We start from the raw sequence: 21,405 nt of genomic DNA on the forward strand, positions 1-21,405 counted from the left end.
AGGTATATAAAATGTATATAATTCAAACCGGGAATGAATGTAAAGAACGAGTGTAATTTAGAGCTTTAACGTAATTAATTGGCTTGTAATGATTTAACAAAATCACGGCAATCAATCAAAACATTGCACAATATTTGTTTATTGTAAATATTATACAAGCGTTTACGTTAAATGAGTGCAAAATTGAGCGAAATTGCAGCAGCGCGCGCAATTATTCGGTCTGATAAGCGTTTGCAAAGATTTAATTGGACCGTTCGGAAAAGAAAACGATCGTTCGCCCAATTAAATAACCGTATTTTCAATAATAAAACACGGCCACAATTCAAAATTGCATAACGTACCTACATTGTATGTATGTATGTGGTAATTATTCTATTCCGATGTAAAATTGCGCTAATTGTCGCTTTGTACGATTGTTAATCGTGCAAATTGGCATCTACGTTCGCCCCGGTCGGATGATGGATGTGCGGCCCTGTGCAGATCGATCCTCTAAGTCGGACACGTAAAAAGCTTTATCCCAGACGTAATTAACGGACGTGAACGGGTTAGCGAAAAGGCGGGAACGGACGGGGATGAGGTGGGGGATCTGTCACCGGACGTCCGTCATTATCGGCGGATTATCGCCGACAGGATGGAAGGGGGGTAGGGAGATTGCCCAGGGCGGCGGAAAGGCGGGGGCGGCCACCCCGCCCCTGACAAATTGACTCATTTACGCGCTCCGTGCGATGATTGATAGCTCACGATTCGGATTAGGCGGAAATATACAACGATTGGTAAAACAAATATATATATACATATATATATATATATATATATATATATATATATATATATATATATATATATATATATATATATATATATATACATACATATAATACAATGTAATGTGATATACATATGTACATAACATTGATATTGGATTTGATTTCTTTTAAAAGACACGATCATTTGTTTTGTCGTTTTGAAGCATAAGCAGAATAATTTGAAAAGCATGTAACTTTAGCTCCAAATATGCGCCACTAAATGTAATGTGGATTGATTAAAAATGCTAGCACGCCTTATCTATGCCAGGCCAAAACTCGCCCCCTAGAGTGTTTTCGGTGATATTTTCTGTGTGATTGATGACAACGATTCCCATATTTGAAGAAATGTAGCAGAAACTTAATAATAAGATTGTACGAATTAGCAATGACATAAGACACGTCCATTTACAGCAGGAGTCTACCTAGGCATGCCGTGCCGTACGACTATGTGCGATTTAATGCTTTAAAATTTCCAACGATCATTCTCAAGATGTGAACGTTGAATGAATTTCATCAGCTGTCCGATACTGTATCTAAAAAAATGTTATATGTTGCGTAATCGATTTTACTGTCAACAGATGTGTAGATATGTTATAAAATCAACGCACGGCTTGTTTTGTGTTGGTTATATAAAATTATTGAAATCGTATAGGAGTTTGCGTCGGGCTCAATCGATCGAATTTTCACACGATTTTCCGACAATTTGTCATTCCGTACGTATTCGACGAAATTGCGTAACGAATTTCGGCGGCACTGTTTTGTGTAACGGCCGAGGTGTAAACTATTCGTAATCATCATTTTCACGACAATGGGAAATGGGCCAGATTAGCCATTGTGTTGTCGTTGTCGATCCGAGCCATTTGTCATGTTTATAATTGTTGTCAACCGGTTGTCGCGCTGGCTCTCCTCTCTCTCACCATCTCCCCCTCTCTGTGTCTCCTTTTGGTGAGATTTTCTCAGCAACGGGAAAATCGAGGTCGTGCTGTTGGCGAAAATCAGTGAAAATTCGCTGATTGTTTTATAATTACATAGTGTGTTATTTATAATATAATTCTCGGTGCATGCGAGCGAAAATTTGGTTTGTTTATAACAATTCAGATTATTGTTTTTTCTTCTATCGGTATTTCATTCGTGTCGTGCACACAATCGCGTTCTGGTGATTCGTAACGGATGCAATTCACTTTCGAACTGTAATTACTGTGTTTATGTATGTTATTTTTTTGTAAAAGAGTTGTGTTGTGATTGATTGAAGTATTGTGGGTTTTGTTCATGATGACGTTTGGGAAATTCCCTCATTCGTTATCTGATGCAGTTTTCCAAAGGCGAAGATAATTCAATAATAGACAAACGCATAGTAATTGGCTTATTGTTCGCTTGAGGCATATAATTTGAGCTGTTTACATAAATCTTGCTATTTTTACAAGCTTCACTCTGTAAGTTCCATAAAATTACTGCCAGTCAAAAGTTTGTGATCGAATTTTGAAACACTTCCACGGTTGCTTTGATATTTTACGATAACATTAAAGTAAGCTAATGTTTCGATTATAAACATGAGCAATTTTACGGAGCATCACAGAGACGTCTATGGATAAATTTAATAAACATTTTGTGCCATTTTATAAAGCAGCAAATTTGAGATGTTTGCGAGAAATGAGACAAGGTTGCCAATTTTTTGGAACCGTTTCAATGAAATTATATAAATAAATTGGCAAACTCTGGTAGGAAATGATCGACTTGGAAGCACATATTCAAGGTCTGGAAAGCAGCTCCGGACAGGGATTGAACCCGTGACCACTCAGTGAAAGCATTACACGCTAACCACTGAACTATGCTGCTATGCTGCGCTTTTAATTCACTGATAGAATAAATATAGTAATATATTGGTGAAATTTGTAGCCCAACTATAGAAGTATTTTGGCCAAACCATAATAGATCAATTTTCGGTTTATTTTTAATTGAACAATACATCTATATATTGTCGAATTTCTGTGAGAAATTTCTACTGCGAGATTTTGATACTTATCACATATTTTTAACGTGTATTTAGACTGCAATTAACTAAGTTATTATCAATGTGAATGAATGACTCTTTTACATAAGATTTTTCTTCTATGTCCATATGAACCGTTATATGTATTTGTAAGTGGCATAAGTCAACTTTTCTTCATTTCGAGAAATATAAGGTTTTGCGTTTAAAAATACTGGTGGCCTGTTGTAATACGTTGACTGCTTTTCCGAGATTCTGCACATATCGAAGTAAAATAAGCGAGAACAATGTGTAAATAAAGTCAAACAGAAATATTGGTTTTGAAATTGAAAAATGGATTTCCGCCACTTTCAAATATAACGGCTCATATAATATCATACATATATTGAACTTCGTTTTGTATAATGACTAACATAGCTCAGAGCACAGCTCTTACTTTGTAAGTGTACAGCTAATAAGCGTTTATAAGCGCATTTCAAGCGAATCTAATCAATTTTTCCAGAAGATCTCTCGCCAGCAATTAGTGGCTCAAGTCGGCCGACTTACCAAGTTTTCCGATGCATCATATTCGAGATGGGTTTATTTCGGTCCATATTATCGACTGCACCAACAACGCACACACATTCAGAGCTTTCCAGCGATTTGTCGCGGTGCAGTAAAAGCTTAATCGTTCTCGGAAAGCTCACGCAAACACTTTCGCCAACTCTGGTTGGGCCATCTGAGGCGAAGAGACGCTTAGAGAAAGAGAGGCTGCCACATTATTATTGGCCGCTCATTAGCCGCGTCTTTATTGGTCTCAAATAACAGGACAGAAAGCCCGCCCGAGCTCGATTTTATATCTCGTAATTGAGCGGCGAGGTGTACATATATATATTTTGTTATTTTAAAAACGCGGACAATCATGCAATATCCGCTCGATGATTTCGCGTGGCGTGTGCGCCGTTAAATTTGCATCGACGACGAAGGCGACGAGGACGCGAAGGTGTTAACATTGCAATAAAACGACTCTGGAATACTGGCGAATAACACGCCATGGCATGGGGCTCCGTCGAGTGTACGACAATTACTCGTGCAAGGTGAAAGAGTGAATTTCAAATATGCAAATGCAAGTGTTTTCGCATCGAATCTATCCGTGCTGAATTTGGGGTGATTTGAATTGTACGTTCGTCGTTCAGTCGTTATAACAAATTAGGGAGTTCTAAATTGAGCTTATATATTGAATCTACATACAGAAATACTTGTGTAGATATAGCCGTTTAAATTATTGAATCAATGGTGCAAACATATAAAGCCGGAAGCGTCGATGGCTTCGGGAATTCTGCTGATAAGTCGTGATAGAAGCCCAATCGGTTCGAGTCTTCATACAATATGTTTTCATACAAATTTGATATGAAAATCTTACCCGTATTTAGCATTATCATCCATGTATGTATATCATCTAAAAATGTATATGAATATATGTATGAGCCGTTAAATTTAAATTAAAAAAGTGACGGAAGTCTAATTTTCAGTTCTAAAAACACTATTTCAGTTTGACTTAGTTCACAAATTGTCAACACTTATTTTAATTCGATATGTCCAGAATCTCAGGAAAACAAAATAAACTTATTACAGTATTTTTAAATATTGCTAAACGCAAAACATTATATTTAATGTTTTATGAGATATTTCTCGAAATGAAGAAAATTCAAATATATCGGCTCATATGTATGTGAATGAGAAACTAATTATTATGTCTAAAATCGGCGTTTGATGCTTGCTTTTCGCATAAAATGTGGTTTACTATTGTCATTTTTTTTAGAAAAGCCATGATTATTTCTACTTAATTAAATAATAGCCATAACGCTCCAAAAGCGGATTGCTCCAATCACTTTCTAGTTATAGCTGTTCAACTGCCTAAAATTCCAAGTTGCGAATGGGTGGCATGAATGTTTTCACTATTACCAACTGTCATCACATTGATCTGACAGTCTATTATGGTGAAATTTTGATGATTTCGTTAATGATTAAATTTAAGTGTTATATCGGAGACATTTGCTTACTCCAATGAGAGCTAACCTCCGAATGTCGGTAAAATATCAACGCACTCGGAAGAGGAAGAGTAGAAGTGGTTAATTTTGACCCCTCATCGTCCTGGGCCTTGTGCCTGTACTTACATATATGTATGTATGTACTGAATTTGTTGCACCTGCCTATTTACAGCACTAGTTATGATCTTTATGATTTAATTCATATTGAATATGATTAATGTACATTTATAATTATAACCTATAGCTGAACTTGAACTGTGAAGTCTCTACTACATATATAGTCACCATATTTTATTGATTATGTATAAATTAGGTACACACTTGAAAGTGATCATTGATTGAATTTGGTTGAATTGTACGAATCCACGATGTTTTTCGATCGTATGGCTTGAAATTCGCGAAGGTCATCATCATGCATTGTCAGCTTAGGGCCTTAGGGCAATTAAAATCGGTATGATTAATACAGCGAGTTGCCAGGTGCCTCTCATTTGGCAGCTGCCCAGCAGGAGGACCTCTAATCCTCACCGAGAGGGACATAACTGCGTCCGGCTATGTGTCGACAACTACCTTTAAAAATATTTACCGATCGACATTAAAACGCGCGATTATGGCGACCTCTGGCCGGGGGCATTTATATGCAAATTCTCCGACCCGCTGCGACCGATTCGAATCATCGAGTTATTACTATGTGTGTATGTGTGTGTATGTCTGTGTATGAACCTATTTAATATTATTATTGGCGCGATTAGTAGTGTATCGCAATGGGTTAAAATAATCAATAGACGACAGTGTGTGTATTTTCTCATTATGAAATTGTTAATTTTGTCGGACCGTCTATTTGTATAAATTGTGCGATAAGCATCTATATGTACTCAGCGGGGTGTATTTTCTATGTACGTGTGTATTTTTGTAGAATGCATTTTATTTATGCGTGGATTAAGTGTTATGTGCATCTGGTGTGCCCGAAGGTCCAACTGTAAGTTGTAATTTGTGTGAAATTAGTTTTGTTATTATTATTTGAGTTGGAATATTCAAATGATGAACTTTAAGTTAAGTCAATGTTTTTTTTAATTTGTCGTTAAAAATATTTCACGTAATTATGTATATTTAAATGTATACACATAGATGTTCTATAATGAAGTTAAATTTTAGTTAAAAAAATATATTTATTTTTATATTTACATATACATATGCATGTAAGATATAGAATCAAAACATCATCATTTACAGCCATTCACCATCCACTGCTGGATAAAAGCCTCTTTGACTCGCTTCCATACGTCTCTGTTTTGTTCGTTCATATCACTGCATACATTTTCTGATTTCTTCCCAGGCATAGTCCTACCTTTCAACATTTTACAATATTTTGGCTATCATTCCAGCACTTATTTTGTCCACCTTTCGTCTATTCTACTAACTATCTGTCTCACTTATTGACATTTCAACATCTTCACTCTCCACTATATCTACCACTCTTGTCAAACTTCTCACTTACGTACTCCGTTTCCTATATCTCCTCTTTATGACGAGCATGCAGGATTCCATACTCCTTTGAATGAATTGGACTTTGTGTAAAATTTTAGCGTGCTATTTCCAAGTTCACTGACAAAACAGATTGATCGAAGGTGTTTTATAAATAACTAATTGATAATAAATTTCATACTGTCTGGTTTGAATATATATTCTTTACTAATTTAATTACACTAGGTAACAAATTTGCACTTTTTTTATTATGACCAATTTTGCTCTCGAGAAACATACATTTAATTTCCAATTTTAATACCCGCAACGTACATTAATGTTTAAAACAAATTATTATGTAGATCCATTAAGAAAAGGTTACCTACTTCTGATATAAAAATTGACTTGATTATAGTAGGCACATAATACTAATTATTTATTTTTTTAAATCTAAAGCAATAAATATTGTATTAAAAAGTAGCAAGCAAAATTAATAGGCAATTTATAACGAAGGAGCTCAATTATTGCGCTTCTCGTGTTTTTTCATTTTGAATATAAAATTATACACTTTTTATTGATTTCAATTAATTTCAAAGCTATATTCCCGTAATTGACAGTATCCTACCGTCGAAATTTAATTTGTTACCAAAATTTTTTTTCGTTTAAATTCGCAACGGCGTGTGATTGGTTGGTTAATATCAAACTGCCATAATATCGGCCCTGAATGACTCAATAGAATTTTGATAGATTCTAATAGGAATAAATATACTTTTATTTAAAATTCTTATTGGATTAAACGCGAGTACATAATAGATTAACATCGCATGTATGTATAACAACATCGCAATCATATCAACTATTCGCCATTATACGAATCGGATACGAACGTCCTATTCAATGCACAGCTTCCGCAAAATCGCAAAATATGGCATAATCGAAACGCTAACCGCTCTCGAAACCATCCAGAGCGAAAAACAAATAATAAAATTTTTAATGATAAACATAGACAGTTATTCAACACGTGTCGCGCGAAATATGCACGTTCCAGGAAATTGAGACCGTTTCGGATTTTAATCACCGTCGTCGAGTTATATTACTTATGACTTCTGGTGAGAATTTTCCGATATGCACGTGCATTTTTTTGCATGCGGAAACGCTTTGAATGCAGTGCAGCAAAGCGATCGTTCCTAGAAACTGACTATCTTGCGTTGCAATTTAATATCGTGGCTGAGCGGCTAATGGAGCGTGTGGACAGGCGATAATGGCCGAGTTATTATGATCGACCGCCGCGATGGACCTCAATGAATAACGGAAGCTGTTAGGTGTGTGTAATATTTTTTATTATATTTTTGGGTCTGTTCTTTATAATGGGTCGGAACGTTGAAAGAAGATTCCGAGTTGCTATCGTGGAGAATTTTGACTCCGAACTTGGACATGTATATACGAACTTAAGGACTGATTAGTATGGAATATTTTTGAAGAGTCATACTTGTATGATTGAATCTCAAACACCAGTATTAAATTCTTAGCAATTAAGAACGTAATTATTTTCATTATTCTACTGTTAATAACTAATAATTTGCAAATTTTTCTGTGCAATTTTATCAAGACAAGAATGTCTTTATATTACATGTACATAAGACATATTGCAGTGTATATGTACTTATATTTTAATTTGAGATACGTACGACCGTAAGTGGGGCACAGAATGATATGCTAAGTGAGGTTTCGAGCAATTTTCTTATTATTTGTAATATAAAAACTCAATTTATAAAGACTTACATTCATTGTATACATAAAATATGTAAAAAATGTCATAGCCGAGTTCAATACAAAAGACTTGAACAAAGGTACGAATAAAAGGTGTCGGTAATAACAGGAATACAAAAGGCTTCCTTTCCCAAATTTAATATAATATTATCATATATACATACATAGATGTATGTATTCCAATTTTCATGTCCTTTTATCGTCCGGGATAACAATAAACGATGGGCTGTGCGGTTTTGCCACATATTCACCTGACTGTCGCCATTTTAAATTTGACGATAAAATCAGGGTTGTAATTAGGCGACGATGCCGCTGGAAAAAAAACCTGACCATAATAAGCGGGTTGCGTTTTTGAAAGTTCCTGTCATCTGTCATTTATCGCGCACACGATCGAGGGGGTCCCATCTATTGTATGTAGTATGAAATCAGCTCGTTAAATTTAGAAAGTTATGCAAGCGGCACTCAAAGGATTAAATAGTCGGATTTTTTTCACGTGTAACATTCTTTATCTTATCGTGCGTGATTCACGCATATTCGATTTTAATTCGATCGGAAAATGGGACTTGACTCGTGGGCCTGGAGTCTGGAAATTACATTGTGACGTTTGCCAAGATGTTCGAGCACGTGTATAATTGCTCTTATCGAAAGCTGTCAGTCTGTTTATTATTTTGCGAGAACGTTCAAGTGGGGTCTCTTCTCTCACCGAATCGATGCGAGCTTAGACGATTTGTAATATTAATTTATAGTATAATGACTTCGACGAATTTCATGTTTGATTTTCAAGTGTTACACTCACTGATCAAATAGCTATAAATGAACCCAAGTGAGTCTGTAAAATTTCCCACTACGATAATACATACGATCGTAGAGGTCAGATTGACAACATCATATTTTATTTGTATGCCAATTTAACGGAATCAATTGAATTTTATTTATTACATCTTAAGTTAATTTGGTGAAAGATAGACATATGAGTAGTTTTTATTTTACATAGTTATGTAATTCCCTAAGTCACTTACATAATTCGATTTTTTCAGAACTTATATTACTAATTAAGGTCGTCGAGATGACCCAGCTGGGTTAGTAGTTTCAGGGCTCAAATTCTTCTCTAGGCAACGATCATGTGATTATATCAAGCCTGCTTTTTAACCGTCTTAAACTTAATGATTCTGAAATTCATTGACTTATTTTTAAAATTGAATTTTTTTTACTCACGATTGCTTCATGCGACTGAAATATTGTACAAAACTAAAGTAGGATGCTCCCATTGCATCTTTTCTCTTCTCTTTTTACAACACCAAAACTTTCCACGAAAATAAGGGTGTAGATACACATAAGGGCGAAAACACACTGAGAGGCGCGTGGTACGTTTTTTTAGATAGTTTTGTACATGTAAAAAAAATGCTAGCACTTCTGATATATGATATGGCAATCCAGGCCAAAACTCGCCCTCTGGAGTGTTTTCTGAAGGAATCTTGCGTCAGATTGAAGCGATGACAACTAGTTATCCAAGCATGGCTTTCTACCGCCCCTTCACAGCTCATAGGCTAAACAGTTAAACAGTTATAAGTTGTAACAGTTACTTTTTTCACTCTCATTTGCTCGCATGTATACTTAATATTACAAGCTTTTATACTTTTTCACACACGTTTTCAATTCACCAATAAATTGAATTAAGTTTTTAGATAGTTTTTCACATGTTAAATTAAAGGGCCAGGCCTACTCCGGTACTTCAAATCTGTATCGTCGCGTCCCTTCGCAAACTTTACCACTTGGAGTGTTTTCGGTGATATTTTATTCTTGTATTGACACATACCGACTTAGGTTTGATTGTGATCGATAACGGTGATTTCATATTTGAAGAAATGTGGGAGAAACTTGTCGAAATAATAAGATCGTATGAATTAACAATGACATGAGTGCGAATTAACAATGACAATGACTGGAATTGTGCCGTACGATTCAGTGTGTCTGCGCCCTTGAAAACTCCCTGCCTTCCTTTTCATTGAAAATTACCTGGTATATATAATCAGTTTCTTACCTTGTGTGTATGTAGATTATGATTAAGGTATTTATATAGTGTGTTTTTAAGTTCATGTAATTCCCACAGTATTAGCAAGTTGAATTCAAATTCGAAAATTGACAATATGAAAGTGAATAAAATTTAGTTTTTTGTTTGGGCTTAATTCACTTTTCCTCTAGAAGGATGAGTGTACGTTCAACATATGCACTTTCAGTTACTGAATTAATTCTTTCGCCACGGTTTCAGTACACGTTTTACGACCGCCTGAAAATACACACGTCGCGTTTCGCCACGTGCACTTATTTACATACATACACACTTGCGACCCCGAAGAGTGCGACTTCGACAATTATGCGAGTTTGGGTCCGTGGGCTAATTTGCCACTAATTTGGGCGTGTCCGACGACGTGTGTGGCAAACCTTAAGTGTATTATATTATACGTGTGCACACGTGTGTTTAACTTTTGGCGTGAAAGAGCGCAAATGACGCGAGGGGAGCAGCAGATTTATGCGTTTCGTGCTAACTAGAATCGTATGAACACGTTTTCGACACGCAGAATTTCGGTAAAGACTTTCATAATTGAAATTCGCTTGCCAGATGATGATTGAGTGCCTCTCGAATGGCGATTCTGAGAATCTTTCGAATTCCACGCGTCGCGTTTAGTCGGCGAAGAATTCGCATTGTGCTCCTGGAAAATACATTAGTTTACTTCATATATGTACATATGTATGTATTGTGCTTGGATACTTTTGGAATGTTTGTGTCGGGTGTATCCGGGATAAGTCGAGAACTAATCATCGTAAAAGGATATCACTTTGCATATAAAATAAACAATGTAATGTATGCGAATGAATGGTTTTATTTTTATGTTTGAAATTGATGGATTTTGTAATTTATGAAATTTGACATTGTTAAAGTTGTATGTTTTATATCTCTATTACGGTAAACAATAGGCAATGAATGATAGAATGCTTATTTTATATATATATATAATTTCATTATTACTCGAGAAAACCTTTCAAATTATAGAGTTTATTCTCACTTTGCGACTAGAAACTTGATTTGAAGAACATAAAAAAACGGCAACAAATTAAATGGCCAGTATTTTAATAAATTTCGATAAGTATATAAATCAGTTTTTTATTAACAAAATGGTCAGTATTATATCATCAAATGTCAGTATAAATAACAAATGGACAGTATAAAAATCTGACGTACATTTACCGGATCAAATAGCAATACCTGTTGGATGGAATTGTCTATCAAGATCGTACCAAACTTGTGTTGATACCAACCAAAAAGTAATACTGGCCATTTGTCAAAATAAAACTTACCATTTATCATTAATATTGACCATTTAATATAAATACTCACCTTTTATTATTTATGATGATCACTTGTATACTGAAAACCAAAGAAAACTGCCTTTTAAATATAGTCCGTTTATATAATTCAGCACTGCACGTCACGGAAAAGACCACTAATATTCATACTATACAGCACCGACCGTTTTCAGCACGAGACTACAAGGTAAAATCGGCCTACATATACATTACAGAGCGCGACAATATTACTTGCATCGTATTTTCGACTCTATGCTGTCGCAATATGACATTTCAGAAAATATTAATATGCGCATGCAGGAATTTCGTTAGTTTAGGCGCGTTCGCCACTATGACGTCACATGTGTGAATATTTCCTAAGAAAACTGGCTTGATACGTTTCGGTGACATGTACTGCTGTATAGTGTGAATAGATCGTGTCGGTTACTGCTGTTTCGCCACGATACGCCACGTACATATGAATATATTCATATAGAATGTATTAAAGAATATTTTTCTTACTGCTGTTTACAGTCAATTGGCAGTCTGTGCTGTCATAGTATAAATGAACCTTTTGGCTTTCCTTTTTATTTGTTTTTATTATCTATTTAACTGTAAATAAATATATTCAATTACTATACAAATATACAAGCGCGTTTTACATTAGTGAAATATTGAAAAATCGTTTTTCAAATGCACTATAATCAGTTTCACGACAGAACGAACAGCCAGCGGCGCCGACTTTGTGTTGCACCGATGTATTCAAATTGAATAATTCGTGAAATTAAATTCGAAATCACCGAGAGGCTATCATCGCCTCTTAATTGGTAATATGTAGACAAGTCGCTGCTTCAACAGCAGCAACATCAGTACCCAACATCAGCAAAAGAACAGGTTTCGCCGCTCGTGTCGGCTCCACTCGAGTAGCGCGCAATCATCAACCATTATAACGCAATAACAGTCGCCGATATTAATTTATTTAATTGAAGCGAATGCTCATGCATAATGCATGAAGTGCATCGTTGACTTCGATCGACCGTGATTTAATATCGGTGTCTATATCTTCAAAACACGATGATTCGAGCCCTGATTAAGATCGAGACTACATACAATTGTTCCTATTTCATATATAAAACTCATTGCCAATTAGGCCCAATCTTCACTTGAATCTGTAGAAAATGCAATGATACTAAAGATGAACATTCACATGGAAATCCAGCGACAGATAAGTCTTAAGCAATTTGCTCAAGTGGTTTATCAGTGACCAACAACTTGCCTAACAACATGTTGGATTTTAATTCACAACATTATATAATCGTTGGGGTCATTCTAGTTACATTCGTCGCCGTATTAAACAATGAATCGGATCGATACTTTTTTATCAATGGATTTCACTTTTTTACATATATCATCATCATCATTACAACCATTCGTCATTTATTGCTAAATAAAAGCCTCTTCAAAACGCTTCCACTCGTCTCTGTTTTGGGCAACTCTCATCCATCTCATCCCACACATTTTTCAAATTTCATTCATCTATTTTCCTTGCAGCCTTCCTTTCACCCTTTTACATTCTCTCGGATAATATTCGAGCACTCATTATATATGTTAATAGTATACGTATAAAACGAGGAAGTTGAAAGTATTTGTCACACATGATCCCAAAATTGGATTTGAAAATAGATTTTTTCTTCGAGAGAATTGTTTGCAGATAAATCTCCACGTGAATGTTCGTTTAGTCTTTAAGAGATAAAACTGATCAATGTTTAAGCTTTCAGTCGAGATGTTGACCTTATTTTTTTGATGCTTGGAATAAAGTTGAACCAAACCTTGACTTTTGTACGTACATATCTGTCCGCCCTGATTCGGCAGCCCCTTAGCACTCGCACGTCTCTGGATTTCACATGATCGCTCTGCTGCACACGGTCCCGTCATTATTACATCAAGTGCACATCCAAAATCGAAAAGCAGCCTTACAACATTTTAACAGATTCGTCTCAAGATTAGTCTGATCGCGTTCGCTCGACTTACCGCATAAGCACTACCCGACTACCGTATCTCGTGTATCTCTAATTTTTTCCCGTTCGTCATGATCGGACTTCTCTATATGCCTTTTTTATTTTATTTTGGCCTCCGTCATTGTTGTAACTTGCTCTTCTTGAATGATGAAAGACTGCGCCCGGGTTGAGTGGCTGGTTAGTGAGCTGAATGAGCTGGCTGCTCAATGGGAAGACGATGCCAATAACGAGTTCGACGAATGATGACGGCACAATAAATAAACTATAATAATAATAAATACATAGCTACTTGGTGGTTGATGATCGCGGTCGTTAGTAGAATCATAATAATATTTCTTCGATCCATTTGGAAAGTACAAGTATCATGGGTAATAAAAAAGAACGATGTGTTAACTTACATGTGCTGGTCAAAGTTAGAGTGCTTGAATTTGATTGTAGTGTATTAAAAAGCAGATGGTTCAATTACGATGCAAATTTTTAATCAGATGTTCTTAATTATTTATTTATAGGAGCAAAATTATTTTAATTCGACCTTACATATTTATGTACTTTTTATCTGCAAACTTTTGAATAAAAATAAAACAACCGAAGGCAAAGTTTCAACATCAATTTAATATATTAATTTATACTTTAACACATTTCATGGCTTTTACGACCCACACATATCAGATTGGAAATCTTATACAATGTACGTTGTATTTCATATCTAATCAAATCAAATTTGGATGTTTTTGGAATACATTAAAAGGTCGATAGATACATACAATGATCTGTCGTCTAATCAGTTGGGCAGTTTGTCGTAGCTACAATCGCATTGGTTAATCGTAATGACAAACTAAATAGTGGGTCTTTTTGGGATTTTAAACATAATTTATTATGCTCAATTTGTAAATGGTACGTAGTTTTAACATTATCTCTATGTACGTAGTAACAATAGATGAAGTTTTGTGATCATGCGAAAATTCAAACTCGAGATTTTGACTGATTCGAACTCAGAATCGATTACTGATCACGTTTTCATGATCTAGTTCTCATATGAAATCCCAATTAAACGCATCAGAGTTGAGCTACGATACAACCGTCTGACAAGTTGCATTGTTTGCGGAATCCATTTCAACAACAACTTGCAAATTTAATTGTCGTATTTGCACCCAGTGAACTTACATGCATAAATTATAATACTATTTAATAGATTTCCGTTACAAATGACCATACATATGTATGTATGTAGGATGGTTTTAAATACTATTTGTACAATTTATAGCTCAATAATAACAACAGAGCTGACGTTTGATTCCCTATTTACGCAACCACCGCATATCTTCATCTGGGTTTTTTGTGTCGGGTTACCGAATTTTTTTATCCTAGTTATAAAGCTCACCCCGACCTAGGTCCGACACCGTTATCTGAGGGTCCAAATCTAAAAAGGCGGCCGCCTTTCCTACATTTGTAAGTAGTCAGTCAGTTAGCCGGTTGCCCCACGGACTAATCGATACTTAATTACGCTGGCAGGTAGAGCGAACACCTAAACAACAACCACTTTTACTACCAACCACCGGCTTATGTAATATGTATGTATGTAGTATGTAAACTTTTTTCACGGTTGTTTGAGCGCACGCTCCCCGACCAACTAACTGGTTTATGGCCCGATATCCGTTAAACGATTTTATTAAGCAATTCGAAACCCCGATACTCGGATAGGATGTGTGTGTGTGAGTGTATGTGCCTACATATGTCTTTTCGAAGACCGTCGCTTTTATTGGCCCCGCCTGTATGTAAGGTTGTTCGCTTAAATACTGTTTAATTGAGATGTCGAAGCCAATTAAGCGGCGACCTCAGCGACAATGTTAGTCGGTAAAAAAAAATTATGGTCCATATGCAAACGGTTAATTATTGTAATTTGCGCAAATCGATTTTGCACTCGTTTACATGTACGACCGCGTATGTGTGTAGTGTGGTTGAATTTACAATGTGTTCCGAGGCGTTGAAGCACATAATACGCATTTGCATAAAGTCCTTTAAATGTTCAAGTCATTCTACATATGTTCAAAGTATATAGGATAGTGCACAGGATCATAGGGAATGTTTTTGTAAAATTTAACTTTGATATATCAATATGTGTATAATATAAAATTGACTGTTTTTACAAGCTGCTTAATAGTTGCAATATACATATGAATATGTGCCGCGAATAAGAAAAATCACTTTTTCTATTCAGTGTCGACGCTAACTGTTTTAGGTTTACATTCCAACTAACTGTTTTAGGTCATTCATATTCAATGCAATTCAACTAGTAAATTTTAACTCTACAAGCGCAAATACACTTTCAACAATGTCCGCCAGTTGTAATATAACAGTTGAGTTTTGACAGCTCTGATATTTTTTTTACGAATGTTTTAGAATTCAATAATGAGTTAATATTTGTTAGGTATTAATATTACGAATAAAGGTAATGAGTATCGTATTACGATAACTCTAGGAATCTATTCAAAACAAATTGTGACTTTCCAACTCAATTTACTAGTCGAGTGACGTTTTCACGAAAGCCTAAACCTCTACGACATACCTGTATAGTAGAACTGTATTTTCATTTGAAACATGTTTTGACTAGTTGAAATCTAATTTTCCATATGATCAACATACATGGGTTAGATGGAATATATTCCAATTAATCAAAATATATTACAACTGAAAATACACTTTAACTATAACGGTAATTGGTACCGGGTTGTATTAAAATTGGAAGATACACTTCAACTGTAAAAATAGTTACAATCTAGCCACACTTGCCTTTGTACCAAGTTTTACGGTTCTCAAGATAATCCGGGTTGTTGAAATCTTGTAATTATACGTTAATAACACAATAGGAAACGGTGCTAAATTTATTTTTTTGTTATTAAATATTTTCAAAAACTTATTTGGTTTTGACCCTTTTGAATGGTATATCATTTATCTACGCTATTTTTTAGAACTCTGATACAAATATTGTTTACACAAACACACCGGCATAACAAAATCACTATAATTCTAAGCATGTAAGCTCTATAGAAGTAGGTATACATACATACATAGTTTAAATATCATATATTGAATTAGCATCGTGCAGTAAATTCGTATAACTTATGATAAATACCCACTGATAGCTATCTTCGAATGTATTTGATCATATCAAATATCGGCCAACGTCATAATATTTCACATTGAAAAAAAATAAAACCGGTATCTATTGTTACACCTCGACATATGAACGCGGAATATTTTGCATTAGGTGTATTTTGAATTTACATGCGTAATAAGATATGTGAATAATAATATTTTGCTTGTAAACTGGTGTCAGTCGGACTTGAAATATTTAACAACGCAACGTCGACTCGTTATTATGCGCGTTTATTGCGCGAAATATATTTGCATAATGTTGGCAAAACGACAAGTGAAGATGGTCGGTGAAAGGTTAACTAACACTTGGAACGTTACGTTTCATATTCGAATATCATATTATACGTATCGCGGATGGGGCATAATTCAAAAGACGAAATTTCTATCGAACGAAATCTAGGTGTGTCCCGTTCGGAAGGTCAACGGCAACCGATAGTGTCACTTTTTTATTCAAACTCAAAATTTATGACACAATTATGCTAAACACGATACTGGAGCCATTGTGCTACCTCATTTATGTTGTTCGCATGTGTCAAAAATTAATTAAAAAATGACGACATATCATACATACGTGGTGTGGGTCAGAGTGGGCGTTCAAACGTACCCAATAAAAGTGACGTTTATTTTATTTAATTGTTACTTTTATTTTTGTTCATTGTTGATTATTTAATTTGTTATTAGATTGTATGTAGGACTTTACGGTATGTTCATGGTTTTTACTCGTTTGGTATGAATTTAATAGAGTCTTTTGATCTTTGCGAAAGTACGCCCGAACACGCCTAACCCTTTGTCGTTGGAATTGCGTGTGTTAATTGTTAACCATAAAAAAAATCATTGCAAAATATTTGGACACGCTCTCGCAATGTAAATTTAGAACTATGATTGTATCTATAATTGAATTTAACTTGGAATTATGATAAGTAAAAATTTGCATACATTTTTAGATTATTCTTTTAAAATAGGTGAATTCTAGGAAAATTTTTAAATATAAATGCTATACATAATACAACAAAATCTACCTGCCTGAATCCTGTCACATTATTATATAATATACGGGTGGTACTTTAGAATATTTGATATGATTTTTAAGTTTAAAAATTTAACGGTCAGTTACTTTTACAAATATTCGGTAATTACAATATAAATTATATAGTAAACGGCCAGGAAACTGTTTGCTTTTAGTAATTTTCGATAAGAAGTAGTCAAACAATCAGTCGTTGATAACAGGAGTCATTTGGGGGGGGAGGCATTGAGGGCATTCGCCCCTCTAGATTTCGCCAAGCCAGGAACGTGTACATTTGATGAAATATGTACATATGACATTTGATGAAATATTATGAATCTTAATCAAATCGATTTTTCGCTACTTAAAGTTTAGCCACTAGAAAATGCAAGAAGCCAATTAGATTTATTTCTATATGTATGAAAAAAAACAACCACATACCCACTGGCCTCCCCCTGGAAAAAGCTGAATTGATGTCCCTGATCGATAATATAACTTATCGATCATCAATTTACTGACCGAATTTGTGAATTCGAACACTAAAATGGACAAATCATTGAAAGAAGATCCGTGTCTATATAATATTTTGGTTAAAATTTGCAGTCTATGATGATTGATGATTACTTCGGTTGTTCTTTGGTATACCATGGGAAGTTTCTACTTTACTGTTTTAAATAAATATGCAACTTTTTGACCGCTTAAAAAGTTGATTTGGAGAGGTACAAACCTATAATTATAATATTATGATATATTTGTCTGTGAGTAGATGTGTATTTTAATTACGTATGTATGTATATATATTTTTTTAATGTATTTCAGGATTTATTATTACAAATATGTATACTGTATGCGTACATACATGCTTGTAGATATCTGTATTTTGAAATTAACAACAAAGAAATGCATATAATAAAAAAATTGCAAGCACTTATCTAAATGTTTAAAAGCCTAATTTCAGAAATATCCATCATATTAAAGTAACCAAAGATTTTCGTCTAATAAATTTCAACGGTTATTTTTTAATAACCCCTTTGCTAGATATGCACACACCTTATATCAATTTGTCAAGTCGAAATATTATAATTTTGCAACGCAAAATGCGTAATTTTATCTGATGGCTGATTTTTTTTTGTTTTTCTTTGTTTTGTGTATGATTTACGATTACAGTATTGTCTCGTAAATTTTTCAAACCGGAAATACATAATTTTGCGCGTCGCTTAAATTCATTTTATGTCTTGAATTTATTAGACATTACTGCAATTTATTGTTTAAATACTCACACATTGTTTTCGTTTCTTATGATATGTGCGTATGCACGCATCATTACACGGTCGGAAACACTTGCATATAAAATACGAATAATACGGCTTTCCTGACAGTCTTAATTGTGTCATTTCTGAAGGGGAAATTTGGTGGTCCGGATCGTCCAATATTTTCCAATTTGTGTCTCAGCAACAACCACCTGCAGTTCGCTTTATGATAGATGTATTAACAAAGCAAAATAAATAACCGAACGGCTGCCTACTTGGTTCCTTTTCTTTTTTTTTTAAATATATTATTAACACAGATCCTTATCGCTCGGGTCGAGGAGCCCTTCAGGGGGTGCATTAAAACCCGATGCATCAAATTCTGTTTGATTTGCTATATAATTTTGTTGTTCTTGCTCTATTCTACCGTTGCCGCTGCCATGATAATGATTGATCACGTGCTCGGAGGTTAACGCCTTCTCTTCCCGTCCATCCCTTCGAGTCATTTTTATTGCGAACCCCCCCGAAATCGAACAGGTGGTTGGTCTCGAAAAGGAGCCTCTAAATGTGAGAAACAGATGCAGTTTTTGTTTAAAAATTTGATTTTTATTGTTGCAGACGCATGTTCCCGACGCTGAGGGTGTCCTTTACGGGCGTGACCGGTTCGGGAAGATATGCCGTACTTTTGGACATCGTACCGGTTGATGGAAAACGGTACCGGTACGCGTATCATCGGTCTTCGTGGCTGGTGGCTGGAAAGGCTGATCCACCGGCTCCAGCCAGACTATACCCTCATCCTGATTCGCCGTTCACCGGAGACCAGCTCAGGAAACAAGTCGTCTCGTTTGAAAAAGTCAAGTTGACCAACAATGAAATGGATAAAAATGGACAGGTATGTGTCAACCATATTCTAAATACTATAACAATGCTATTTTTCATGATAAGTTCATGTTACATGTCAATTTTTAAATGTGTGAGTTGCGTAGTAAAGGCGCGTATAGTTAGCTAGCTGTCATCACACCGATCTGACAGATGATTCCGATGTAATTTTTAATGATTTCACTAGTGATTAAATTCCTCTAGCGTTGTTTATCCTCGTATATCGATAAAATTTCACCTAACTAATCGAGTGAAACTAATAAAAATCTTGTAAACATGAGTCTAATTGCTTTCCTTATCCCATAAATGTACGAGTATATTGAGGTTTGAAAGTTTGGCGCAACTATGTGTAACTCTTGGATAATATGCTTTTATGAGAAAAGATTGGCTTTTGGACGATGCTTTTTGCAAAAAAATGGTTAACTAGTCAATTACTATTGTCAAACATGTTTTTTAATATCTTGCTATGTACATTAATGGAGGTCTCTTGTTATTTAAAAAGCACCACGCCAATGCCTAAGTCTAGTAATAAGTAGATTTTTAGTATAAAACGTTTACGATAAGAAACGAATTGAAATATCTGCCTAGTGAGATTTATAGAATTGAAATTATCTAAATACGTACTATCGATTGCTCGTGATAATTTAGTAATATGTTGGTATCTTAATATATATTATAAAATAATCATATTTATTTTATTTTCAAATGATTTTTGTTCATAGATTATGTTGGCGTATATCTTATGAAGTTTTTTTCAATATTTCAATAGCAACTGATCCAGAGATCATTATCTATTTTACACCTTATTTTTCTTGTACATATGTACATACATACATACATATATAGAATTTTCTTATTTTAATGATATTATTATACAGCATAATTATCAAAAAAGCCCTAAACCTTTTTTTACAATTAGTAAAAAGATTTATATAAAATACATTAATTCATTTAATCCTTCAATATTTTTGAACTGTGAAATAATGTACATACATATCTAATGGTTATTCTTTAAAATTGGTTATACATACATATATCATGAGGTTTTTCTTTATAAAAAACTTTTTTTTTAATTTGATGAATATTTCTATTCATAATCCATTTAAATATTTGATGAAACAGCTGTACATTACAGTGTTTAAGAAAACAGAATAATTTCTTACACATTTCGAGAAGGTTTTGAGCAAAATGTGCAATTTCGAGCTATTAGAATTGATGAGTTTAAGTGCTTAATAACATTGTTCAATTATGTGATTCCAATTTTGCAAATCTTGCGAGCATAATTCGTTAACCCTTCAGGGTTCCGAAAAACGACCGATCCAAGCATATTCAATGACTTCTAAACCGAAACCGCAGGGTAGCATTTTTTTACTACACCCATATGCAGTTTAAAATTCACCTCCGATACCTCGCACGGCATTTATATCTCTCATTATAGCATTTTAACACTTCTACAAATTGTTTATAATAATTAGTTTGGAAACGAGCCCGAGGGTCTGTTTGAACGTGGCCATCTATAATATACATACGCTCGTATGTGTGTAAAGCCGTTCGTTCGGTCGGCGGTCTCGCGTGCCCAACCACCATTTTTCATATTTTTCGTCTTGATGTGTTATAAACACATGCTCGCACACGGGGTCGGGTTCCTTTTCGCCAAAAAATGGAGTGTGTCTTGTGAAGTGTTAACGCTCGTTTACAATGAC

At 34.8% G+C, this 21,405-nt stretch overlaps 1 protein-coding gene across 1 annotated transcript in view; it reads left to right on the plus strand.

The window, feature by feature from the left end:
• LOC143918567 (T-box transcription factor TBX20-like) overlaps positions 1-21,405 on the plus strand; it is a 103,296-nt gene that overhangs the window by 40,948 nt on the left and 40,943 nt on the right. Inside the window, exon 3 of the mRNA XM_077440507.1 lies at positions 19,442-19,715. Coding sequence (XP_077296633.1) covers positions 19,442-19,715 — 274 coding nt within the window. The remainder of the gene's footprint in view (positions 1-19,441; positions 19,716-21,405) is intronic.

This window comes from Arctopsyche grandis, chromosome 11, assembly GCF_051622035.1.
Source record: "Arctopsyche grandis isolate Sample6627 chromosome 11, ASM5162203v2, whole genome shotgun sequence".
Classification (NCBI taxonomy): domain Eukaryota; kingdom Metazoa; phylum Arthropoda; class Insecta; order Trichoptera; family Hydropsychidae; genus Arctopsyche; species Arctopsyche grandis.